Here is a 26849-nt window from a genome sequence, read left to right on the forward strand (position 1 = left end):
CCTGTCCCTGGATCCATGTGCCATTTGTGTCCCATTTAATCCATAATTTCAACTGCAGTCTTACGGTCCCTGCCAATTACAATTTCTCTTGCAGGGGAGGGGCAGATGCCTGCCTGACTTATGCAATGATCCATATGTGCCCTGAAGGATAAGATTTCATTACCCTTGTCTTAACATACCAGCCACAAATGCAATTGGTCTTAAAATTATCCACCCCATTTAAAATCCAGCTGCAGGATTTGACCTTGTGACTTTGGGTGTCCCTGAGCTGCTCAGCCTGGCCATGTGCTCTGGAGGAAGTGCTTGCTTTTGTTTTAGCTCCTGGTTCTTGTATTGAAGAAGTTCACCAAAAAATAAAGGGTTTTTTCCCCATCTCTTGGGGTTTTTGATGGGATTTTTCAAAAAGGCACCCATTGCCTTGCTCTGAACTCAGCCCAAGTGACTCATTGAAGGGTTCATACGTTGAGGGTCATTAAATTAGCTTTCTGAAGAGGTCACCATGTGTCTGATAAAAGGGTTTGCAGTAAATGGACTATTAAAGCATCCACCCCCTTAATTTGCACAGGCAAGAGGGCTCCAGTCTCTCCCTGTACTGGGTAATGCCTCAGGCCAGGGGCGCAGACAGGAAGGAATTTCAGGCAGCTGATGGTGATGATGGTGATGGTATGGCCCCTCTTCGAGGTGGTCCTCTGAGTCCCTCCAGGGCAAAAATCAACACAGGCAAATCCCAGGCAAAGCATTTTTTCAGTCTGGTAAATATGTAGGTCTGTGGTGTTGTGAGAGCACAGAGTGTTCAATACTTTGTAGGTCAGGCTTTACTAGAGCCCTGCACCCATCCCAAGGCTGGCAAGCTGCTTTGGGAGAGGACAAGGTTGGCACATAGATGCACCCCAAAATCCCCTGCCCCAGTGGGTGTTTGTGAGGACTGCTGTAAGGAAGCCTGGTTCTGCCTTTGTCTCAGCCTGCTTGCTGCAAGCAGTACAGGAGCAGAACAACAGCAGAATAAAAGCAGACACCAGATTAACTGCAATCCTGTAATGAATACAATGCTTGCTGCTGTATTAATATGTTCTCTTCACATGGAAGAAAATTGTTCTCTCTTTGCTGCTTCCCAGGCAGGTTTTGAATGGAGGACTAATCCCTTTGCTAAGCAGGAGAGCTCTGCCCTGAGCTACAGAGTTGCTGCCTTGCTGGGCTGGGCTGTGCTCAGTCCCCTGGGCTCTGCAGTTCCCTTCTGTTGTGTCCCCAATCATTAAAAGTTAATGCCACCATAGCCAGGCTTTAAACGCAATGCCTTTTCTAATGGCTTGGAACAGCCCCTTCACCCACTGCCTTCTTCCCAGCTGCCTCACAGCTTTTGGACCTCAGCTGAAAGGGGAATGTGCTGTTGCAAAGCTGGCCAAGAGGTGTTGGCAAGCTCGTGCCACGTCAGAGGAGTGGGGAAAGGCAGGGGGGCTGTGGCTGAAGAGCATCCTCTGCCCCCTTGATGTGACTTGTCCCACGGGCTCAGCCAGGATCAGGGCAGATGCTGGGGCCAGCTGGCAGCTGTGGTAGCCCCAGCACCTTCTCAGGTGCCCATTTCCTCAGGTCCATCTGGCCAGGTTTAGCTTCACCTGCGTCCAGCCACAGAGTGAAATGAGCTCTGCTCTCTATTAGATACTTTGTGTGGCGAGCAAGGAGCAGCTGAGTTGCTATGGTGAGGATTAAAGCTGGAGTCCTTGAAAGAGGCACAGACCTTCTGTTGCAAACGTGGTGGGTTGCGGCAGTGGTGAGGACAGATGCTCCCCAGCACGGCTGGCTGTGGCTTTGCCAGCTGCAAGGTGCCCTGAATCTGCAAAACCAGAAAATCTGGGAGTGCAGAGATTAGCAAATAAAGTTTCATGGCTGCTGCAGGGATATAGTTTGGATATAGTTTGGTCTTTGCCCTTGCTGGGTATTTTGGGGCAGGAAGCCTCTGATGGGCAGCCACCAGCAGCTGTCACAGTTGTGCTGAGTTTGGTGTGGCTGAGGCTCCCAGCACACTGCATGGCTGTGGAGTGCTGCTCCAGCCAGGCTGCTGCTGTTGGGCCTCTCTGCTTTTTCCTACACCAGCTTTGCACTAGCTTTCATTAATGACTCTTGGCCAGAGATTTATTTTGGTTAATGGGAGCAGGATTTCTTCCATGCTCCTTTATGGTCTGAGTAAGATGGGGTGTGCCTCCAGCAGGCAGCAGTAGTACCAGCAGATCTCTGGGGGAACAGACCAGTGGAAGACTCAGATTACTGTGTTTTCAAAATAATTTTGACCTTTAAAACACAGCAGAGCAGCCGGGACAAATAAACCCTTGGAGCTGGTGGCTTTTGGGTCTCCAAAGTCAGCCTGTTGAAGCTGCCAAACACATTACTGTGTTTACAGAAAGAGCTCCTACTCATCATAGGATGCCGTGGAGGTGTCCAGGCTGAGGGAGTGAGTTGGCATTTGGGACCAAGTGCAGCTCCAAAAAGATTGATGTAGAAGGATGCCAAGCTCAGAAATGCCTGGAGTTAATTTGTACTGGAGATGCACAGCAAAAGAGCTGAAGAAAGGCCTTAGTGGGATAGCTGGCCCATTCCCCCGTCAGTGAAGACCTTCAGGAGGTTTACTTGGTGGTTTTCCAGTGCTATCTTTAAATACTGGCAGAGGTAGAGCTCCTACCCTTTCTCATGTCTCATTTAACAGAGCTCAAAATGAAAGAATCACAATTCTTCTGTCACCTTGATCTTCCTAAATGGGGATTTCTGAACCTCTCACAAAGTACCTCCCACGTCAGGGCTTTTTTGGGGAAATCCACCATCTCCTGATGTTGCTCTGACAATACCATCAAATGCATATAGAAAAAAAGTCAAGTGAGGAAGTCTGGTGGTGTCTTTATGGTCTTCTGGGTGCCCTTGAGACCTTGCTGCCATCCTTTGTGTGTCTCCTTGCATCTATTGGACACTTGGGTCTCCTTTTTCAGGAGCTGACCAATTTCCTTCTCTGAGGCTGAATCTTCTTCCAGGCAGCCAAAGAGATTTAGATTTGCAGCTGTCTTTAATTGCAGTGGAAGTAAAAATGCCCAAGCCAGCTTTGAAACCGGGGCTTTCATGGGAGCAGAGTTGCAGCTTTGTTTCCCTCATACAGAAAGTTGGTCTCATGAATTCAAAATGTGCACCAGAACTAACCCTCCAATTAGGAAATTAAATATCAATAGATCCAACAGCACTGCAGAAAATGTTTGTGTCATGCAGAAGGGTGAATAGGCTTGAATATATTTTAATTTTTCCCTATATATACATATATTAGATATATATAGTTCCCTAATCAGCCTTCCATTTGTTGCTGGCACAGAATGAGCCTTGATGCACTGGTTTAACCACCAAAACTCCAGCTGAGCTGTAGGAATAACACATCCTGGGGTCAGGAGCTTTAGGGATCCTGCAAGACAAATCTCTGTGCAGACCCTTTGGCAGCAGTGGGCAGATGGAGTCAGAGAGGGCTTTACATAACCTAATTTTTCTGCCAAATTGTGGATTTTTCTCCATTCTAGGTATAAAAGGAAGGTCAGATCATTACAGGGAATGTACCAGGCAGATCTAAGCATCTTGCTGTTTTCATTTGAGGTTCCAGTTAGTGCACTTACAGAGCTGGATGTTCAAGGGATAAAAAATTGCTCCTGTAAATGTTAACTAGCAGAACACCACCAACTAGAGGCTCTTATAAAGCAATTTTAAAAAAATTCAGCATTTAGTTATAGGTAAATTTAGGTTATCTAAAATGGTGGTTTGTTATCTTCTTCTGCTTGCGCAGTTGTCCTATAGCTTGTAGGAACCTTGTCATTAAGATGGCAGCCCCCTCATAGTTGTGGGGTCCATGGGGACACTGCAGTGGTCCCAGCAGCATTCCTGCACCCATTTCCAGGGAGAGCTGTGTTACAGCAGCTCCTGTAGTACAGGTATGAGCTAAACCTCATGTCCCTCTCATTTTCCTTTGGTCAGGAAGCATGTAGGGCTCATAGTTCCTGAAGCATGAGATTCCTCCTGCATGGGGCACCCATCCCTTGGTGGTGATCCTGAGCAAAAGCTCTGCAGTGGTTCAGAGCAAATCAGATCCCTGTTTGCCATGGTGGGAAGTTCTGACCCAGTTTCTCTACCAGTGGGAAGCACCTCTCCATGCTCCAGTGCTTGGTGTGTCAGAAAAGATGATGTTCCAGCCACAGTCACTCTTTCCCTGGTGGCTCAGATAAATGAGCCTGTCACAACAACGCAACCACCTAGAATATTTGTTTTCATTTGTCACTTGGAATTCCCCTTCCACTTCTTTCCTGGCTCATGCTGGTGTTTGGGAGCAGCAAGCCAGGGTTTCCAGGAGCTTCTTCTTGCAAGTGTCATTGCCTCTCTGAGCTCCCAGGGTTCAAGGGGCAGCTGCAGCTCTCCCATTGCTCGTAGCCCAGGATGTGTCTGATGTAGCAATGTGAGCTCGCTCTTTGAAGTCCTTGTTTCATGCCAGGCCTCCAAGGGCCTCCCCACCAGAGGTTTTGCCTTTGTGTGTCTTCTCTCATCAATATTTAAAACCTGTCATATCTGGTGCAGTGCAAATAAGAGCCCGTTCTGGCTTACAAGCAGCTACATATAGCTTTACCTGCAGAGTTATATAAATGCAGCCCTAATTAATTGGTGCTCTTGCCTTGCATGAATAATGGATCTGGATAGTGTAAATACACACAGTAGTTTCAGGCTTGGAGAAATGTGGGAAGTGTGCTCTTGCAGTGGGAGAGGGAGGTCAGAAAACAGGGAGAAAAGGAGGCAAGGAAAGAGAGATCTTTGAATCTTTGAGGGGTTTTTTGTTTTTTTTTTTTTTTTTAATTTTGGTTTATTTGAGGTTTTTTGTTTGTTTTGTTGGAGTTTGTTTTTTTTTTGTTGGGTTTTTTTTGCTTTGTTTTGGGGTTTGTTGCTTGTTTCTGTTGGGTTTTTTTTTTCTGTTTCTACATGCACTTGTTTTCATCTGCATCTCCCTGATCCAAATCCTTCTTTCAAAAATGGTCCACATCATCCTTCAGAAATGGAGAAATGGTCCACATCATCCTAATACTGGGGAGACTGGGGTTTTGCCCACTGCAGTGCCAGGTCCTCTCCAGATGTTTGCAGCTGCTGCAGCGGGGCCATACAGGGATGGCAGCTGATTCAGCCCTGCTCTGCTGGGCTGCAGTGTTCAGCTGAAGGTGCTGGTGATGCTACCAATGGTGACAAATGACCTGCTTATAATGTGACCTGACAAATGTGATGTGGAGCTGCAGGGCAGTGCTGCACTGCTGGCCTCCATAAATGTGTGTGTTGGATCCTGCTCAGAGCCTCAGCCCCAAGAGCCTGCCTGCAGCAGGGTGCAGGGGCCCTGAAGTATCCAAAAGAGCATCAGGCTCTTTGGCTTTGAAGGGAAGTGGTCCCTGTGGGCCTCAATTCTCATTCCTGGAGTTAAATGGGCTTTTAGAAGGCTGCTGATGAGATGCTGCCTGGAAGGAAAGGGGCCAGAAGTGGAGCAAGCTCACTGGGGCACATGGGACCCAGGAAGGATGGTGTGCTACTCCCTCCTTGAGAAAATTGCTTTTGCCTCCTTGTTTGGAAGGATTTGGATTTGTTTACCTACTAGATTGGAAATGAAGACCATTTGGGTGATTTTTATTTAAAAAATAGCTGTGGTGTTCAGGACCTTGCCTCCTGCCAGCCAAGCCCAGCTGACACAAGCATTATGTGCTTTATTCAGCAGCATGATAGTTTAAATAAAAAAGCCAACCATTAAAGCCCACCCCAAAACCAGTGTGGCACAACTGGAACTGGAAGCTCAGGGTAACGTTTATTCAACACTTTAGTCTGAAGATCTGTGCTTCAGAGGTCATGGGAGCAGTGACCATCACCTCAGGAGGTCAGGGAGCACTGGCAAAGCCAAGAAATCCACTATATCACCAGGATGCTGCAGAGTGCTTGTGTCCTGGTGGTGAACCCTCTGCAGTTTCTAGTGCAAAGTCCCAAAAGCTGCACCCAGGCCCACATTGCCCTGTTGCCAGTGAGGACAGGAGTGCACACAGAGCAGCACATGCATCCCCTGCCCACGTGGGCAGTGCCAGTGACTGTGCCCGGTACGCCGCTGTCTGCAGCTGGCAGGTTATTTCAGGTTGGAGACAGATTTTCCTTGCCTGAGGCAAGTGGAGCAGCTCTGATAAATATCGCTATAGGTGGCACTAAAGCTGTGCTGCAGCTCAAGGAAATCATTGGAGTCCATGTGGATGTTACCTGTGGGTGAGGAGGCAGCAGCAGGACAGGCTCTGGCTCCTGATGGAAATGTTGGGGTCTTTAAATGTTTGTCACAACATCTGTAGATAGATTTATCTCCATGGATATCCATCTGTAAAGATATCTTTGGATGTGTATCTCCACAGAATATGGAGGAAAATACAGTATCTCTATAGGTATCTATTTTAAATCAGTCTGTGCAGTGCAGGTTCCTGCAGAGCAGCAGTTTCACACGGAGGCATCTTGGTCTCTGGAATGCTCAGCCAGCTCTTCAGCTGCTGGCTCCAGCCCTCCCCAGGGTTTAGTGAAGGCATGGCAGTGCCAGCTTCTCCAGTGCCAGCATTCCCATGCACTGCTCAGCCACTGTGCTCGGCAAGGGAGAGGAAAAAAGAGGAGAAGGAAGGGCCAGGTTTCTGCTTCAGCGGGTGCCTTCCCGCTGGCGTGAGGCTGCACCGAGGGGATGATGGGGATGATGGAGTCAGGGCAGGCAGCTCCAGAGCCAATCCCGGCATTTGAGTGCCCTCTGCCGATGCTGCATGTGGTGCTGCATGTGGTGCTGCAGTGAGGGGCTGCCCTGGCCAGCAGCCTGTGCAGCACTGCAGCACTTTGCTGCCAGCCCCTGCTCCCAGCATGGTTCAGGCAGCTGGAGGAGTTAGGCTGGGTTAAAAGCGGGCATGTGGGGACTGCAGGTGCACCCAGGGTGACTCACAGCAGGCTGTGGGTTGTCATCACCCCAACAGTCTCTGTCAGCAAAGGTGCTACAGAGTGGAGCATGCAGGGATGCACCCAGGAGGGAGTGGGGCAGGCAGGACCTGAGAATAGCAAGGGAAGTCCCAGCTCATTTGGTGCTTCAAAAAGGAAAAACCCTTGGATTTTGAGTCTTTCCTGTTGGTTTCTGGTCTCAGCAAACATAAAGAGGGATGCATTTCCCTCTCAGTAGGCAGTAAGTCCCCTGGCTCTGTCCCTCATCCTCATGGGTGGGTTTGGGGCTGAGATGTGTTACCTGTAGGCAATGGGCTCATGTAGCTCCCAGGTGTCCAAGGCCTCATTAACCCCCTGGCTGGCCGTGCTGGGGCATGGGGACCATGCACTGCCCCCATGGCTTCATCTGCAGGTGGGAGAAGAAATGATCTGGTTCTGGCCAGGAGGATGCTGTGGGTTCTCCACAGCCAGTGCCAAGCACCAGAGTGTGTGAGGATGGAGTGGCATCAAGGAGTCCCTCTACCACCCAATGATCTGCTTGGATGGGCGGGAGCCCTCTGGGTCTGTGGGCAAGGCAACACCCCAAAAACGATGAGAAAAAGGACTTTGAGCTCCTGGGGAGAGGGATGGGGATGCTGACCAGTTCCTCCTGCCCCCCACAGCAACAGAGGCGGGAGAAGGAGCTGCGGAAGCAGCAGGAGCGGGAGCAGCGCCGGCACTACGAGGAGCAGATGCGGCGGGAGGAGGAGCGGCGGCGCGCGGAGCACGAGCAGGTACCGGGCTGGGAGCACGCCTTCCTCTGCCTCTCATCAGAGATCTTCCTGTAAACACTCGGTTTTTACCACTTGAGACCAAATTGCTTAATTGTTAACGCTGCGTGTGTCGCTTTCACTGCTGTTGTTTATTTCTGTGTGGATCCACTCGCTGGCCCGCAGATGTGAAGGCGCTTGGTGCAGGTTTTCCACGCCCGCTTGTTCTTGGGGTCAAGTTTTTTTGTTATTCTTGGGTAATGTTTGCCATTCCCCAGCAGTTTCCATTCTTGTAGAGTGGTGGACACCCTGGGCTCTTTGGGCAGGGCTGGAGGGTGCCAGGGCTGATTGATGAGATCACTTGGGCGGGGCGGATGTGGGCGCCCACCTCATTCTCCTTCCTCTCTGGAAATACCAGTTCTTTTACCTTCTCTCTCTTTTTCCTTTGATCCTTGCTGCCCATGCCTCCAGGAGTACATCAGGCGACAGTTAGAGGAGGAGCAGAGGCAGTTAGAGATCCTGCAGCAGCAGTTGTTGCAGGAGCAGGCGCTACTTCTGGTAAATGGGAGGCCACGGCCACGCTTGCCGCTTCCTGCCCGTGTCGTGTCCGCATGCATCCGTGTCCCCCCAGTGCCTCCTGGCATGCCCAGACATGGGGGACACAGCTGTCACCACCCTACCTGGAGCCTCCTGTCCTATTCCATGGCTGCAGCATGCCTGGATGCCCCGTTCTGCTCGGGGCTGGCTCCCCTCATGGTGCACGGCTCTCATCGCGTCCCTCTGCAGCATTGGCGTGTGTGCATGTGTGTCCTCCTGAGAGGAGCAGCCCTGGTTGCTGCTGAAGTTTTGGAGGCTGTTTGCAGCATGTTGGGGTGTGTTTGAGCTGTGGTATGCCTGCATCCATCAAACCCACCCTGCCATGTTGTTCTTCGTGTTCTGAGTGAAGGCTTTTGTTTCAATTTCCTCGCAGGAACGCTGTCTATTCCCTTGTGTGCTGTTTGCATTCTTGATGTCCTCTTTTTTATTTAATTTGGGTTTGAGTTATCCTTTTTACTGCTGGTAGCTGTTACTCTTACTGCATTTTCTTTTAATCTACAGGGTTGTTTGTTTGGGTTTTTTTTGTCTTGCTATTTTATTTAGGAAAAACAAAATCCGTCACACAAACCATTACCTTTTAAAAGGACTTCTCAAAATTATTTACTCCTTTAAACTCATAGAGCTGTAGGGATTCAGAAAGATCACACAGTTGGCTTTGCAGTCTGGCTCTTCTCGGGATCAATTAATTGGTCCTGCAGAGGAGTTGGCTTCAGTTGAGTTTAGTCTGACCATAAAATCATGAAATGGTTTGGCTTGGAAGGGACATTAAAGACTGTCTCTTTCCAACCCCCTGCCATGGGCAGGGACACCTTCCACTAGACCAGGTGACTCTGAGCCCCATCTTGACCAGGTGATGTTTGGCTCCTCATTGAATTGATCCTTCTTTTCTCTATCCAGAAAAACTTGGGCAAAGTCAGTGGTAACTCCTAAGCAAACATCAGCCCTCAGTGGGTCTTGCAGGGTTTCCCTGACAAGGCAGCACTCACATCCCCCATTCCTCCCAAACAGGGCAAAGCATCACTGGCAGAGTCACAACTCTGAATTTGCTGGCTCTGCTGTCTCTCCTTGGGGATGCTTTACAGCTCAGCCCCCAGCGTCCTCCAAATCAGTGAGCTCTGCCAGAAAACAGCCTTTCAGATGCTCAGGCCCCATTGTTGACCCAAACAGATAAATCTGCAGGTTGCAGGCTGGCTGGGCACCTTGTGACTGTGTTTTCTCCTGGGCAGGAGTACAAGCGCAAGCAGCTGGAGGAGCAGCGGCAGGCGGAGAGGCTGCAGAGGCAGCTCCAGCAGGAGAGGGACTACCTGGTGTCCCTGCAGCAGCAGCAGCAGCAGCAGAGGCAGGACCAGAGGCCAGCAGAGAAGAAACCCCTGTACCATTACAAAGAAGGGATAAATGCCAGCGAGAAGCCAGCGTGGGCCAAGGAGGTAAGGGAGAGCAGGGAGGATGGTGGTGCTCGTGTGCATCTGCAGGGCTGGGTCTGAAATACACCCAGCAGGTCGTGCTGCACAGGGTGGGGATCCAGGAGATGCCATCAGCTGTGCTGGGAACACTCCCAGCTCTGTGCAGTGTGTCTGGGTTTGTACAAACAGGGGAGGTTTTTCCATGAGGGCATGTGAGAAGGAGAGTGAATCCCTCCTGGAGGGGTTCAGCCTGTCTGGGGGCTTGTGGACATAGAATCATACAATTAAGGGGTTGGAATGGAACCTTGAAGATCATCTCCTCATTCTCCTTCCTGGCATGTCCACAAGTCTGCAGGGGTCAGGGGTGAATGCAGAGGGTGATGGTTGTGAGGTTCTTTGCTGAGCCCTAATTCTGCAGGGGTTGGACAGCTTTTCCCCAGGCTCAGGGCTGTATCCCTTGGGGTTGCTCTTTCCTGATTTTTTTCTCTCAGGCAAAAAGAGGGGATTGTAATAGTTGTGAGATCTTGAATATTAATTATTGCTAGTCTGAATAGTCTTGAAAAGATTAAGACGTGCATTGTCTGCAGTGCAGATTCAGGACCATGTGCAAATTCTTTTTCCTTAATCTCTTTGTGGTGACTCCAGTAAGACTGGTGCCTGCTCTTGCTATTAATTTTTCTAAAGTTGCATCATCATTCTCCAACCCTTTCAGTGAGAGAAGAGGTTTGATAAGTGGGATTGCAGATGAGGTGTTCCAGATGTGCTGAGCTGCCTCTGATGAGAGAGGCACCTGGGTGGTGCCTCTGCAGCTTTCTGCAGAACTGGGTCACTCTTGTCCATCTGCTGGGGTGCTGAGAGTAGGTAGTGGGCAGGGAAAAGGGAATAAACTCTGTCTTTTATTGCCTGGTTTTAAGTAAACCCTCTAGAACATTGCTTAAGTACTTCTGGCACTTTCTGCAAAACTTTAGCAAAGATATGTAAAAAAGGAATATTATTTTTTTCTCTGAGGTGAAGGAGAAGAGTGCTGGATTTAGCTTTCCCTTTCAAACACAAAATTTCTTCTGTTTCATGGGGCTGGCATCTTTTTGATGCTGTCCCTGGAAGCAGGACATTGGGAACTGCACAATGTTAATAAGAGCAGCAGAACATGGCCTCTTCCCCTTTGCCAAAATCATAGGGAAGATGAGGTTTCCTGTTGCTGGGGAACTTCTCCAGCTTCCACCAATTAGCTCTCCAAACCATTTATTCCTTACCTGTGTCAGTCTGTCTGGTTTCTAATTAAATGCTCCAAGCTGTGGCATCTTTCTGCTGTTGGGAGCAGTAGTTTGATGTACTGTCTCAGCAAAGCACCCTTGGGAATCTCCCAGAATGACTCCTCTTGCCTCCATCCTGTTTTATCTTCTGTTTAGTCCTACTTTTAACACAATTCAGGTACTTTGCTGCATATATTGAAGGCCCACCTTTGCTGGCTCCACAGATAGATTTGTGCTGATACTTAATGAGCCCACCATGGATTTTGTTACAGTTTAGCAATTTCCATACCCAGCCCATGCATGCTAATTTAACAGAAATATTGAGACTTTGTTTTCCTGTGGGAACAATGAAAAGACAAGTCTGGTGCTCAGCCTACAGTTTCTGGAGGCTGTGCAAAGCTTATTTGGATATTTCCTGTGGATTTTGCATTATATCCCATACCGTCCTTGTTTTTATGCTTTTTTGGTCTCAAGTCTTCTCTCGTAGGAGCTTGATCACCACAGCTGAGCCCTCCTCATGCTGTGCCTGTCTTTGCTTTTCCCACCTCTCCTTTATGCACACATTTTCCCACCTCACTGGTTTTCACAGGGTGACCCCAAGACCCTGCAGGAATGGGATAAAGCATCAGTGTGAGGCCGTGGTCACTCACCTTGTGGTTATGCCCCTGCATCCCCTGGTTAAGGGACTGGCCTATTGGTGATGACAAAGCTCTGGGTGAGGAACCAGCCTGTGCTGCATCTCTCACAGCTTCCCCAGAGCACAGACAAGGATTTCTCTTGATGCTGAACGAAACAGTCTGAGCAGATAGTCCTGCCAAAACGCATGGATGCACACTCCCTTCTGCTGCCCCTTCTACTCATCTTCTTGTTACCCAGGGTTATCCACTGGAAGCTAACTTGGGATGTAGCTTGGATGCTGTCCCAGACCTGTCCTGTTTTTCCAGGCACATCTCTTATAATTATGGACTATTTGGGCCTTTTTGGAGATCATGTTGGGACCCTCTGGTGATCCAGCCAGGGGTGTGGCATTAGCACTCTGAGCTGTGGTCCTGTAATTAGCAGCTCCCTATGTTACTGACTTTTTTGTTATGGATCAGTATTTGCTGAACAAGGTGTTGCAGATAGCCAGGAAAAGCTTGGTCAGCTGAAGGATGGGTTTGGGCAGGAATATACCACACATCATTGTGCAGAAAGGAGGGGACAAGTTTCCACATCTTCCATGTGGTGGCTGGCCCCTGTGGTGCTTTCCCAGTGTTCAGAGCTTCCTCAAGAGAACTCAGGGCTCAGCTGTGCATCACGAGCTGTTCTGTTCTCTGCAGCAGCCAATACCCACAATCAGCCCCTCCTTCAGTCCCCGTGGCTTTCATCCTGCTCTCACTTTGAAGTGATGTATTAAAACATTAGCAGCCTTCTGCTGGGACTGCAGACACTGCTAAGGATGTTTCCTGTTTGGGGAACCTTGAGTTCAATTAGAGATGGTCTGTACTTGAGCAATAATGAACTCCTGAAGGGTTTTGCTGTCTTTCCCCGCTTTCTGCCTAACAGTGGAATCAGCAGGGCCCCACCAAGCACAGCTGGACAGTCCCAAGAGCATCTTCTGCTGTGCTGGTCCCACAAGGTGCAAGTGAGGAGATACTGGCAGTGGGAAATCAAGCACCTTCCCAGTACCCAGACATCCCCATTTGATCCCTCTCCTGCCTTCTCCTGCACACCAGCTTGGAGATCCTCCACCATCAGCTGCACCTCGGGGCCTGGCGTTGTGCCGGGAGCAGCTGGCGCGCGGCGGCTCCGTCTCCGCCTGTCGCTGTCACTGCCAGGGCTTGGCTGAGGAGGAGAGGGACTGGAGCAGCCGTGACCCAGCACTCAGGCTGCTGCTCCCTTTGCAGAGGCAGTTCTCCTTCCCACCCTGCTGCCCTTCTCATCCCTGTGTCCCCTTCCTTGGGCACTGCTGAGCAGAGCTTTGCTTGGCCTCTGCTTGCTGGTGGGCCTGGGGAAGTTGTGGTGACCTTCTAGGACACAGCAGTAGCCCAGGATACTTAAACTCAAGAAATAGTCCATAACACAAATTTCTTACCTAGACTTAACTCTGTCTCATGCTCAGTCTCTGAAAAGGATTCATTTTTATTCATATAATAATTCTTTTGTTTCATGAGTATTTATTTAAAGAAGAGCTGTGGTTCTTTCTGAGCAAACCTGTTGTAAAGATTGCCTTTTACTGTGGCATCATCCCTGGTGGAATCGAGACATGCTAGGGGCATTTAACACTTTAATGACACATAAATAAAATACACATCAGATCTCGAGGTATCAAAAATTCTGCATAGCATATGCTGCCTGAATATCAATGCACAGCCTAACTGCAGGATGGCACGGCCGGGTGAGCTGAAACCACCGTGTTCCCATCAAGGGTAGCTGAAAGCAGTGGGCTTTGGGTTGATGTTCTCTCTCAGTAAAAGAGGTTTTTCCCCTCCCATACATGACAAGGTGCCAGACTCAGTAAATTCAGATCAAAGCCAACATTTTTCTGGCTGCCATGTTTATTCTTTTATTCAGATCAAACAAGACTACCTGTTGTGGTGTTTATAACAGCAAAGGAAAATGGTCCCCTTGCTCAAAGATCCATTTGAGAAGAAGCAAGAGCTTGTCGGGAGTCATCTCCTAGGAACATCTCTCTGAGGCTTGCTGCCTTTTCTTTATGTTTTCTTTGTAGTTTCTTTATTTTTTCCATTTCATATTCAGAAACTAATTAAGCATATAAATTCAAGCAGTCCTTTTCATACCTTTAAAATTCATTTATTGCATTTGATAATCCAAGTTTTGACCCAAGTTTGATGGAAAACTTGGATTCCGCGATCACATAATCACTTAGGTTGGGAAACACCTCCAAGATCATAAAGTCCAACCTGTGACTGATCACCACCTTGATCAAGCAATAGATATGATACACCTAAGGAGAAAAGAGCTCCCTGTATGTTTTTGCCTACCTTGGATTCCATGGGAATGGGTTCTGGGGGCTCTGACTGTCCCGGTGTCGCGCAGGTGGAGGAGCGCTCGCGGCTCAACCGGCAGAGCTCGCCGGCCATGCCCCACAAGGTGGCCAACAGGATTTCTGACCCCAACCTGCCTCCTCGCTCCGAGTCCTTCAGCATCAGCGGCGTGCAGCCAGCCCGGACCCCGCCCCTGCTCCGGCCCGTGGACCCGCAGGTAATGGTGCTCCCCCCTTGCCAGGGTGCTGGGGGTGCTGGTAAGGAAACAAGGAATGATGGATGGAAGGGAAATAGCAACTGGCTCCCTGGATTCTCAGCCTTAAGCATGTTCATGAGTAAGAGCAGCATCTACATGCATGAGTGTGTTCCTCTTGTCACCTCCATGTGTTAGCAACATCACGCTGGTTTATACCTTCCTTTGAAGCATCATGTACTGGTTACTGCTAGAAACAAGCTGGAGGACCAGGAGGAACTGCTCCTCTGGTCCAGTGCAGCTGTTGCTCTGATCCTCTTTGGATCTGGTTTATGTAAAGGGCTAAAACCACAGAGCCTGGTACAAAAGACCCGGGATGCTTTGATGCTGAGGATCATCAGAAAGAGGTTTTGCTTTCTTTACTGCTTTGATTCAAGGTTTTGTTTTGGTTTTCCATTGAGTTGACATCAGTCACAAACACATCTGGAGAGGGCATAGATCACCATGACTGTCACAGAGGAGGGGCATTGTTATTTTAGAAGTTTCTCCCAGCCATGAGGTCTGCAAGAACTCTGCCACCAAAAGCTGTAGGGGTGTCAGTGGTGGCTCTGGTCCAGCCTCTGGAATTCCTCCCACAGATCCACAGACTCCAGCAGGGATTTCAGAGGGAAGTACAAAGCCTTTGCTCCAGGTTCACCTGGGCTTTCTATGGAATATGTGCCAACTAAGTGCCAGCCACATGTGGCACCTCCAGAACAGAGCCAGCTTTAAACAAAACTGTGCAGGAAAGCCCTAAACATACTTTTTTTGTATGCATTGGGAAAGTGGGCAAAACCCCACTTCACTGTCATCCCTCTGACTGACCAAATAATTTTCAGTGACCTTCTTGGTGTCCTATACCATCAGCAGCTATAGAGACTTTTGTTTGGCAATAAGATACTTGTGAAAGAGTTGCTTGAAGCCCAGAGCCCCATGTCAGTGTGTGTGTGCATACTCTTGTACCCGTGAGACATGGACACATACAGAGATCTGTATGTAGAAATTTCCAATAAAAGTCACAATCCTGTTGTATCAAAGGAATGCAGCTTCACAGAGTCCTGGGAAGAAGCTCTGATTTCACAAACTGTAACCTTGTGATTTTTTCAGATTTTCCAGAACAGATGTCAGTATTCCTTAAACTTGCAACCTGTAGGGCTAATCCTGGGGACCCACCGAGACCTATAGAAGCTCATGCCTCAAGATATTTTTTTAGCCATCTATGCCTCAGAATTCCTGATGATTTTTTTAATCAATTATTATTTATTATCGTTTCCTTCTTTTTGTTTTTTTTCATTTTTAACATGGAAAATCCATGCCAAACCTCATTAGTACAACCACAGAGGTGCAGGTGTAGGAGCTGGACTTTGGGCCAGCAGCAGCAGAGCCTGGGGCGGGCACGGCGTGTGCGGGAGTGTGATTTTTAACAGATCTTGCCTTGAAGTGATGTAAGTCAGAAGTTCCTGAAACCAAGGCAGTGCTGATCTCAGACCAAGGGGGCTTTTCAGTGCATCCAAAGTACTAATCAAAATCTTTTTTTCTTAAATCAAATTTTAAAATTTTTTTAATTCCTTTTTTTTTTTACCCTCCATTTTGACTGATAGTTCTGTTTTGACTTGGTGCTTAGATTCCACATCTGGTCACTGTGAAATCCCAAGGAAGCTCCTTGTCTGGGTCTCAGTCACTGCATGAACAGCCTGCAAAGGGACTGGCTGGGTTTCAGGAGGCTCTGACGGTGACCTCTCACCGCACTGAGATGCCAAGGCAGAACTCGGACCCCACCTCAGAAAACCCTCCTCTGCCCCCTCGCATTGAAAAGTTTGACCGAAGTTCTTGGTTACGGCAGGAGGAAGACATTCCACCAAAGGTAACACAACCACTCCTCACTTTCAGCACCTCAGAGCTGAGTCCCTCTGGCAAAGCAGAGTGGGCAGGACTGAGCCCACCCCAAGGCTCTGCAGCAGGGGCTGACCCACCCAGGGGCTGCATTTCCTCAGGCAGGGTTTGCAGGACGTGCTGGGAGCTGCTCTTGGCTGCAAAATAGCTGCAAAACAGCACTGCCCTCCAGCAAAGAAAGTTCTAGAGCTCAGACAGAGGCCAAAACAAATTAATCTCTTTTTTCCCTTGGATAAAAAACAACCCTCTGCTTAAATAGAATTATAGGAACATAAAATTTGTCATACTCAATAAGACGGGTCCTTTTTAGTCCAGTACCGTGCCTCCAGTTGCAATCAATATTGATGGAAGACTTGTAAGGGCTCCAGCAGCTTTATACATTCATTGACATTTTGGCAGTGTCTGGCAGTACCTCTTTAATTAGGATTCTTCTGGACCAGTATTTCGATTGTGTTGTTTATACACCTTCACTTGGGAAGAATTATAACTTGGCCATTAAAGTTGCCCTTACAGTGAATCAGTGCTCAGCCAGGAGGATTTTTACAGAGGAGAAATGATTATAAATTGATTAGTGACAGGGAGGCAGTATTTGTCCCTGATTGAGAGGCAATTTTTCTATGTATTTACAAAGTCAGTGACTTGCCTTTTGAAGAGCAAAGTGGCAGTCACCAGGTAAGCCTCCCTGTGCAGGGAATCTGTGGTGGTGTCATGGGTGTTAATAATGCTCCTATTTCTGCTGTCACCAAGCAAGAGGAGCCATCAGTGCTCTGCTGAAGGCAACAGCAAGCCAACAGCTCCTGGAACTGTCTCTGTGCTTGGCTCCTCCATAGTGCAGGAGGGTGGCTGCCTGGTTTTAACCTAATTAAGAAAAAGCCCTGCAATTTAATGTTGGCTTTTGCCATGAGTCCTTTGAGAAGGACACTCAGCCGCAGCGATGCCCTGCGTGGTGAGACCATGGCTGCTGGGAGAAAAGCTGTTCTCCAACACTCTGCAGTATTTTCCCCCTTGGCTGAGGGAAAATGGACTCTGGAAGGGATCCCACCAGATCACATTTAGGGCTGGTGTGTTGGCAGTACCACCCCTGAGGAGCCTGACTGCACACTTGGCTGCCTGAGGTGGGTTTGAGGTGTTTGGAGGCAGGAGAGAAAGACCTGCCCCAAGAAGCAGGACTGGCTGTCTCCGTGGTCCAGGGTCTTGTTTCTGCCAGTGCTTGTGGCTGGATGCTTCAGAGGAAGGTGGAAAACTCCCCAAGTCCTGACTGCAGAGTACCCTACCTGGAGGGGAGACTGCTTTGTACTGGGACGAGCTGCAGCTGGTGATGCTGCAGTCCAAGCTCTCTAAATCTTCACTTACCTTGCCTAATGGAACTGTGTGTTTGTTCTTTAAAAAAGCCAAGCCTAATCCTTTTTCTTGCTAATCCTGACAAGCCCTTGGCCTTTCTGTTACCTGGTGCAAGGTGTTGAACCAGGTGAGTATTGTCTTGCCTCTCCACATCACTGAGGTGCTGGGGGATGAGGCCACTGCACCTGTGACCATGCAGTGATGCCTGAGCTCCCATGGGATGGGGCAGAGTTCCAGGGTTACCTGTCACTGCCCCTCTAGCCTGTGGCTGGCTTTGGGTGCTTGTGCTGAGCCCTCCTGCCAGCAGCAAGGTTTTGGCAGTGGCATCTGAAGCTCAGTGAAGGTCACAGTGTTTAATCCCAGTGTTAGGTGGGTCAGTCTGGATCTTCCCACTGTCAACCCTCTTGTTTGTCCACCAGTCAACACCTTCTGTCTGCTGGCATGTGTCATATCTGAGCTAGATAGAAAACCTCTGTTGTGGCTGTTGAAATGCACTTCAGTCTGAATTTTACCTTAAAAAGTCCTTTGTGGGTTTTGTTAGATTTAAATTATATATATTATTATTTGTGTGTGTATATGTGCATACATTTCTTCTAGATGTAAGTGCTCTTTTTGGTGGTAGCCAGGCTGCTCTGGGGGCTCCTGTGCCAGGAGCATCCCTGAGAGCACCTTTGCTGCTTGCTGCTGCCTCACACTCCAGTGATTCCTTCTAAAAGCTGAGAGCCTTGTCTTTTATAATTGCCCTAAATACTGCCTTTCTCTCACTGGGAAGTCAGTTGTAAATCAGCCTTAAGGCAGAGCTGGAAGGTGATCTGTGATGGCTCAGGTGGGTGACTGCAGATGTCTCCATTCTTTTCCAGGTGCCTCAACGAACCACTTCCATATCCCCTGCCCTGGCAAGGAAGAACTCCCCGGGCAATGGCAGCGCCCTGGGGCCACGGCTGGGCTCCCAGCCCATCAGGGCAAGGTGAGGGCATGCAGGGGACAAGGTGAGGACATGCAGGGGACAGGCAGTGTGGAGGTTCCAGTCACTGGATTGAAGTTGCTTGAGACAGTGTTTCATGTTCAGACTCAAGTGTTTATTATTTCTTATCAGTAACACAGCCTCACTACTGTGAGTTTGGCAGCTTTTCATTAGAAGGCACAAAATGGCCAACAATCTCTTGGTACAAGGTATTTTAAGACTAAACTGTCCAATTAAGAGCTGACACCTGGATTATTTTCCCTTTTAACCCAATAACTGATCCCAAAGAGCTGCAATGGGGACTTTTCTGTCCAATTACAAAATGCCACCCAAACCCATGGAGAAGAAGGAAGAAGCAGCATGAAGAAGAAACCCAGGATGACACCTTGTGCCCTCCATCTTGCTGCCATCCACAACATACTAAAAATCACAAACCCTCAATTTCTCACCAAGTGACACACATGCACTAGTCTCTATAATCTGTTCCACACTTTAGTGGATTCCAGTCTATCTTGAAGTCTGGGAACCTTTCTCCATGAATGAGGGTCAAAGTCAGTGCTGCCCTGGGGGTCAGGGCACCCCAGAGCAGACAGGGAAATATTCCCAGTGCCCTGGGTTTCCACAGGGCAGGAGTGACCCTGGTGTGCCACTGCCGCACTGCCTGGCATCGCCCAGCTGGCAGCACAGACAGGGGCTGGGCTCCAGCCCTGCTTTAGCTGATTGAACACCACAGCATCTGCAAGGCTTCTCTTGTGTTTGGCATGAATTTTTGCATCCATTAGTGATTTGTACTGACAAGGCTTGGAGCATCCCTGGAGGCTTTGCTCCCTTGGCTGAATGAATTCCTGAGCATTGCAGGGTTTGGAGGTGGATGCTGCAACTGCTGCTGTGGAAGCAAACAGGACTTGGGTGCTCCCCTTCATGGTATTAGGTCCTGGTTCTCACCTCCTGCATATCAGTGGATCCCTATAAGCCAGTGGGGAGGTCTCAGTGGTACATTCCATACATTTCTTGTGCATCAGAGTGGTTTTTCACAGATAATGACTGAGGAATGTGCTGCAGGACAGACACCCATACAGCTTGCTGAGATCTTCTCTAGATGTAGATCAAGGATTAAATTCCTTTCAGCTTCCTAGGACTGGGCCTTCATCTCAGCCCGATCCAGCTGTGGCACAGCAGTGAGCCCCTGGGAAGGTGCTGTGCCACTGCTGTGGTCCCATCTCTGCCGTGTCACAGCTGTCCCTGGGCATGTTTAAAACGAGCAGGGAAGCTGACAGGCTCTGCTCAGAGCTGGATGTTAAAAACACAGCTTAGTCATGCGAGAGCTTGTCTGTGATTCACAGAACAGACCTCAGACAGGCAGATCCTGGGAGAAACTGGAGCTCCAATTAGCCTTGCGTGAGGGAGCTCCTTGGCTGCTTCCTCCTGCCTTGTCCTCAGAGGGTGAGGTCAAAAAGTGACTGTGGGGATGTTCATGGTGTGTGCTGTCACCAGTGTGAGCATGCACCTCCCTTTCCAGCTCAGTGCCCCCTCTGTGCTTCAGCAAACTCACAGGCAGCAGCCCCAAGTCGCTGCCAGGGACAGCAGTAGGAGGAAGAGATTTTTTATTGTTCTTTTCTTTTTTTTTTAATTAGAGAAAAAGCATATCATGGTTTGTTGTTCTTCTTTGCCAAAGGCCGAAACATTTTGAATTCTTGAAAATGTTGCTATTTTAATTAGCTGTTGCTTGAAGGACAGTTTAAAATGCAGAGGGGTTTTGGACTGCGTAATCTTTGTAAGTGATGGGATTGAAAGTAAAAAGGATAATGGAAAGCTGGGATTCAAGTTCAAGGTTGCCCAGTGTTTCCTGCACCCTCACTGTCCCACTGCTTCTCAGTGCAGGTAAATACATCAGTTGCTAGAGTTTTCAAATATGCTTCATTAGTTAATTTAGCTAAGGATTTCAGCCGTAGAGCATGAGCTGAAAGCCTTCAGTTTGATGAAAATTGGAAATTATTAGGATGCTACCACATGTCCATTAAACTTTAGTTTTCATTGAAATTATTTCATACTTTATTTCTCTCACAGTAATGTAATATTTTTCCTTTTTCCCCATTTCTCCTATTGGTTCTTGATTCTCCCCATGCATAAATGCAAATATTACAAAAATACCCCTTCTTTTATTTGTCACCCTGTTGTGACAAATGAGGGAATATTTACTATACATTTTAAAGAGGCCTTTGAATAAGATCGCTTCCAGAAACATTGTATAAAGCCAAATTGCCTAACTCTGCATGAACATCTCTTCTGATGTCATTTCAATGCCAAATAAGAATTAATTTCCTAAAGGCATCTGATACCCAGAGAGATATTAGTCACTCCTTGTGTATCAAAGGCACTTTTTATTCTAGATTTATCTGTATTCGCAAGGGTGAGAGAAATCAAGGAGGAAAAGTGGGTATCTGATGCAAGTTTGAAGTGAAGCCATGAAAATTTGGGGACTATGAATTAAGTGGTACAAGAGATCTGCAGCCTTGCTGCAAATTTGAGATCCTTGCTTTGCTGAAATACTTGTCCAACAGCACATCACAAATTCCTGCTTTTATGAAGAATTTTTGTGGCTAATTAGGTAACTTCAGCTTTTCAAATCTACAGACAGGGGATCGAGAGCAAGGAATCTTTTAATGGTTGCCAAATTTTACAAAATAAGAGCAGAAAGCTCCTCCAGGATTTTTTTTTTTTTTTTTTTGGTTGTGGTCATAGTGCACCCAAAATTGGTGACCTCAGCCCTGTCTCTTCCCTGTCCAGAGGAGGCTCTGGGGGCCTTTGCAGCCGCCCCTGTCAGTGTGGGCAGGGCAGGGTCTGCAGCCCTGGGGGTGGGTGGGTGTGACCCTGGCTGATGGTGCCCCTCTGTTCTGTCCTCCTGCAGCAACCCAGACCTGAGGAGGACAGAGACCATCGTGGAGAGCCCCTTGCAGAGGACCAGCAGTGGCAGCTCCTCCAGCTCCAGCACTCCCAGCTCCCAGCCCAGCTCCCAGGGTGGATCCCAGCCTGGCTCCCAGGCTGGCTCCAGCGAGCGCAACAGAGTCAGAGGTGAGCTTGGGAACGTCCCTCAGCACCAGGCACACTTTGGGAGCCTTCCTGGCAAGCAGCAAGGGCAAGAGGCCTGTGATCTCATGCTTGTTTTTAAAAATAAAAAAAAAAAAAATCAAAGGATCCATCATTTCTGATGTGCTTTTGTGACCTGCTGGCCTCCTTGCAAACAGAGTTGCCAACAGCTCCATTTCCCTGGAGGCTGATAGAAGATGGCCACAGCATCTCACTGCCAAGTAGCTCTGGCAAAAAGAGATGGCAGTTATGCTTTAGGGTAAACAAAGAAAACAGCCAGTGTGCTTCGTGTCTTTATCCACCCAGGTGCACCTCTTCTGATGTGCTTTCCTTAGGAGTGTGTTTCACTTTTAATTGATATATATATTTTTTGGGGGGCTTCATCTTTGTGCCTGAGATGGGATCAGAGGACTGACATAACCTATAAGGTTTCTCTCAAATACTTTCACCAGGCAGCCGTGCTGACATGAGATTTATGTGTGTAGCCAAATTGTTCCCTCTCACCCTAGAGCCCCTCTTAAAGATATTCCATTCCCCTGTTTGATGGCAGTGGGGTAGTGGAGTTGCCACAGCCCATACACCCACTCATCTGCATTCTGGCACAGCCCCACACTTCCATTCCCCAGGGCTGAAGAGCTTTAAGACAAATGCTGCCTCCATGCCTTGAATATTTTATGACTTGGCCATAAGATGATGGTGTCTGTTGTTGAAACCATCAGTCCTCTAGGTACTCAATAAGAGGAGTTTGTAACCCATTGTCATTTCGGGTTTGGTTTTGTTTTTACTAATGAGGAGTCCTGTGACAAATATTGTCCTAGCGATGTCAGATGCTGCAGAGCTTTTCATTTATCACATGCCCTGCTCTTCTGCAAAGTAAATTTGTTTCTTTGGTAGAAAAGGAGCAGTAACTCTGTGAGAGGGCTGTTGGTGGAGGCTGGGCAGGATTATGGCTTCTCTTGCTCTCTTGGTGAAGAAGCAGAAAGGAGCAGGAGTGTTTTTCAAGACAGCAGAAGCAAAGTGATGATGAAGCCCCTGTTCCCACCTGTCCCAGGTGACAGGATGCAGTGGTGGCTTTTGGCAGCGTTTTAATTCCCACTCTCTCCACCTGCCTTTCACCAGGGAATGCCAAGCCCGAAGGGTCCCCTGTGCTCTCCCATGAGCCTGCCAAGGTCAAGCAGGAGGACAACAGGGACGTGACACGACCGAGCCGACCCGCTGTGAGTCCTCAATTCCTTCCCACGGGAATGCTGCCAGCTGGCTTGGCCGCGTTTCCCTTCGGTGCGGTGGCACAACCGCGGGGACCCCAAAAACGAGGCTAGCACTGCTGCTGCTCCAGCTGAGAGACTGGAAAGCAGCAGTACAGCAAGAGCCCCTGGGAGATTTGAATGCTTAAGAGAGTGCATGAGTTTTTACCAGGAGCCCAAGCCTAGGGGAAAGCACTTAAGCCTGTGTTTCCAGGCGAAGCAGACGCTTAAGGGCTTTGCTAGCTTGGGCGCGGCGGTGGCCGATGGCACATGGTTGTGTTCCGTGCTGCATGTCCCCCGCAGCACCCGCCCAGGGATGCTCTGCTCGTGAAGGCTGGGGAACCAACCAGCCCCCGACAGCCTTCCCAGCTTAAAACCCCACCTGGTAGTGGTCTCTGTACAATCCCCTTCTATTATTCTGAGCAAAATCTCATCCGAAGTGTTTCCTCCTGGTTTAATGCTGTTGACATTTGTATCTTAAAACTGCAGAGTCGGCCTAAAAACTATATGAATTTCCACTGCTTCTCTATTTTAATGTGTATTAATGTTTTGTTGATGATGTTTTTTTTCTCTACACTCCACAGCGTTGAGCTAACAATTCTAATTTTATTTCTAACCTGCTTGCCCTTCCTCTGGCTTTTTCCTGTCCCGATCTGTTTCCTCTGATGCTGATTATTCTTCCTTTACCCACAGAGCTATAAGAAAGCTATAGATGAGGTTAGTGATATCTTTTCTCAGTGGGTCATGCCTGTGCAAGGTTGACTAGTTAGTGCTTAATTCCAAGCTGGGTTTTCTTGGTGCTGCTGATAAAGGTGGCGATGCAATCTCGGGTCGGACGGGAGCACGAACTGGTGGCATTCCGGTGTCGGGAGGGGACAGCACTGCTGGTGTGCTCTGCTCAGCCCTGGGCTGCCCAAAACCTGCTGGCCACACCACTTGCATGGAGGCCAGGGCAGAGGCATCCCAGTGTTCACGTGAGGGAGCAGGTGGTGCTGCTGTTGTTGGAAGGAGAAGGAGTGAGAGCGAAGGTTTCTCGTGCCGGTGGAGGAGGTCGGGCAGCCTGGACCCCTCATCACATTCTGCTCTCAGCCACAGCCCCTGGCCACCTGCTGATTTCAGTGGGGCCATCAAGTGCTTTTAGAAATGTGTTCTAAGCCTAATTCAAAAAAAGGCACTTGAAAAATAGGAGTGGGTTGTTCATTCTCATGGACCAGCATCCACTGCAAAGCCTGTCAGCAGAGCCATCTCGGATGCTGATGGCAGTGCTGGTCCTCATTCATCCTCTTAAAAATTAAGAGTCCTGAAGTACACCCTTTTCACTTAGGATAATATTTTAAATGTGCATCTGGCAGTGGTGAATGTTTAAACATTCATGGGAAAAGACCCAACATTCCTGATTTAACATTTAACTTGCCTCACAGACACATCACTGTGCACACTGCAGATACTGGTAACTGCAGGGCTGTAGCAGAAAGCACTGGTTTCAGCAGCCTCTTCTGCAGCCTCTTTCCTCTAAAAATAGAAGATATGAAAGAAGGAAGATGTGCTGGTTAGTTAACTTGTTCTCTTGGATAAAATATGAGCAATACATTTTGTTTAATGAGGTGCTTTGTTAAGCAAAAAGCACATAAATCAGTGTCTAAATAGAAGCAGCGTGTGTGCTGAATTCAAGCTCAAGGAGCTGTGTGATTTTGGAAACCAATCTGACTTGATTCCAGCAAATATTAAATCTAAAGAAGGCTTTGTAATTAAAAGTAATTAAAGAGCACCGACACTGCTGACTTATGTATTATGTCACCCTCAGTAATAGCACTTGGAACATGTGTGGAACTACAGAGCACTTTCTCTCTGGTTGTCAGATTGTTTTTGGTCCAGGAGCAACTTGGTGAAGCCGTTTAATCCTACAAAGTGCTCATTACTTAAACAAAATGATAGCATCAAAGAATTAACCATCCCAAGGCAAAGCTTTAACTAGGAAATATGAGTTATCTGGTGATATTGTCTGGGAGTATTACTGTTCTTATAACTTTCAAATTAGTTATTAAAAAGTAGTTAAGCTGATTTTTAAAATACTTGACTATCTTCTAGTGATGGCCAAAAAAGACTGATAGGGTGCCTTGAAGCATGTTAGAAGTGGAAGGTGCAAAAAGAAATAATTTTCACAGTCCAGTGCTGTGACAGGGAGGAGATCAGTGCTAGTCCTGCGCTGCAGAAGTCCAGCTGCAGTTTTAATAGGCTCTTACACAGTCCTAAAGTCCATTTTAAAGTGAGAGGCTCTAATTCAGTTCAAAGGCAAGTGCTCAATAAAGAGCATGTTTGATACTCTAAATGGAAAGCATTGTTAAGCTGCTCAAATTGTCACTGATTCTTATTTAGGAAAAGAAGCAGTCGTATCATAGAAGCTGCTACAGCACTAATTAAAATAATTAGTTGTCGTGACTGCAGATTTGACTCTATTTCAATCTCAAACATGTTGGCATCGAAAAGGAGCTCTTGAAATACCACAATCTCTCTTCAATCATGGTAAAGAGCCTTTCTTTAAAGGTACAGAGACCATTTGGAGGGACACAGAACTACAGAATCAGAGAATGGTTTGGGTTGGAAGGGACCTTAAAGTTCATCTTGTTCCCACCCCACCCAGGCCATAAGCAGGGACACCTTCCACTATCCCAGGTTGCTCCAAGCCCCATCCATGCTGGCCTTGAACATTTTCAGGGGTAGGGCAGCCACAGCTTCCCTGGGCCACCTGTGCCAGGGCCTCACCACAGTCTGAATAAGGAATTTCTTCCAAATATCTAATCTAAACCTGCTCTCTGTCAGTTTGAAACCATTCCCCTTTGTCTTGTCATTCCATACCCTTGTCCAAAGTCCCTCTCCAGCTCTACTGGAGCCTCTTTAGGTGCTGGAAGATGCTCTGAGGTCTCCCTGGGGGGCTGAACAACCCATATGAAACCCATCACAGGTACCCGCTGTGAAACAGGGATTGACCAATTTAAAAAAAAAAAAAAAAAAAAAAGGCCTTTTTTTGGGATGCTTATACTTCTGGGTCTGATGCAAAGCTCTCCAATATCCAGGGGAGTCTCTCTGTCAGAGCCTGGGCAGGGCAGACCTGGGAGCAGAATGTGTGGCTGTCACCGGTGGGAGCCCGCCGGGAGGTGTGGGTCATCAGCAACCAAAGCGCAGATTGCTTACAAAACATTCCTCCCTCACCATTAAAAACCAAGCTGGGTTTGCATCTCAGCCATAGAGCTTCTCCATCCTTTTCTTCACATGTCAACTGGATAGATTTTAGGAGCTCCTTTTGCCACAATAATTAATATTGCCGTAGTCGCCCTGCTGGAACGGTAAACTGGAAATGCAGTGAATGAGAGTATGGCCGTAAGACAATTGTGGAATTTAGTCTTTTTCAATGAGTTTCTTTCTCCCTGATCCTTTATCTCTGACCGAATGCACTGATGCCTACCTCGGTCACTAATATAGGGAGAAATGGTAAGACTGACAATTGCAATGCTTTGTTCGTCATGTGCATGTCTTGTGCAACAGAGTTCTCTAACCCATTCTAATTCGAGCTCTCATGCTTTTCTGCCCTACTGCTTCCCCCTGCATTGCTATAAAAGCATGTAAGATAACAAAAAGTCTCTTTTCTACACGGTGCCTGCCATGTTCCTTGTTTTGAAATAGCAGTGTCTATTTTATATGACTGTCGGGTCTGAGACCTCATCAAAGTCATGGTAAACTGAAAAATTATGACTAGGCTTTGGGACTGCTCCTATCTTTTTTCTTGTTTCAAGGCTTTTTGGTTGTTTGGTTTTTTTTTTTTAGTTTTCTTTCTCCCTTAGCTTGTAGGCTGCCACATTTCACATAAACTGCTTAATGGGTCCCGCTGAGGGATTTTTTTTTTTATTATTATTATTATTTTTGATCGTGTGGCTGACTCAGAGCTGTGACTCCAAAGTCTGGCTGAGCTGGGCGCTTCTCCTCGTGCTCCTCACCGCCTCTCGGCAGCCGCCCGACAGCGGAGACTCACCATGGAAGCAGCTCTTGACGTGGGGATTGCACCACTCCATGGGAGATGCTGTCATTGCTTCCTTCCCAAATGCATTTATTACAGAATA

At 48.0% G+C, this 26849-nt stretch overlaps 1 protein-coding gene across 5 annotated transcripts in view; it reads left to right on the plus strand.

Annotated features, from left to right (window-relative positions):
- Window positions 1–26849, plus strand: part of TNIK (TRAF2 and NCK interacting kinase) — a 150982-nt gene that overhangs the window by 104691 nt on the left and 19442 nt on the right. Inside the window, exons 13-21 of one of the 5 annotated variants that reach the window (XM_066556229.1) lie at window positions 7647–7757; window positions 8205–8291; window positions 9557–9757; window positions 14026–14190; window positions 15830–16069; window positions 18300–18406; window positions 21312–21475; window positions 22610–22707; window positions 23428–23451. In XM_066556229.1, the coding sequence (XP_066412326.1) occupies window positions 7647–7757; window positions 8205–8291; window positions 9557–9757; window positions 14026–14190; window positions 15830–16069; window positions 18300–18406; window positions 21312–21475; window positions 22610–22707; window positions 23428–23451 (1197 nt within the window). The remainder of the gene's footprint in view (window positions 1–7646; window positions 7758–8204; window positions 8292–9556; window positions 9758–14025; window positions 14191–15829; window positions 16070–18299; window positions 18407–21311; window positions 21476–22609; window positions 22708–23427; window positions 23452–26849) is intronic. The other 4 variants (XM_066556230.1, XM_066556231.1, XM_066556233.1 and 1 more) reach the window with 4 other exon arrangements.

The sequence above is a fragment of the Molothrus aeneus genome, chromosome 10 (assembly GCF_037042795.1).
Source record: "Molothrus aeneus isolate 106 chromosome 10, BPBGC_Maene_1.0, whole genome shotgun sequence".
NCBI lineage: Eukaryota > Metazoa > Chordata > Aves > Passeriformes > Icteridae > Molothrus > Molothrus aeneus.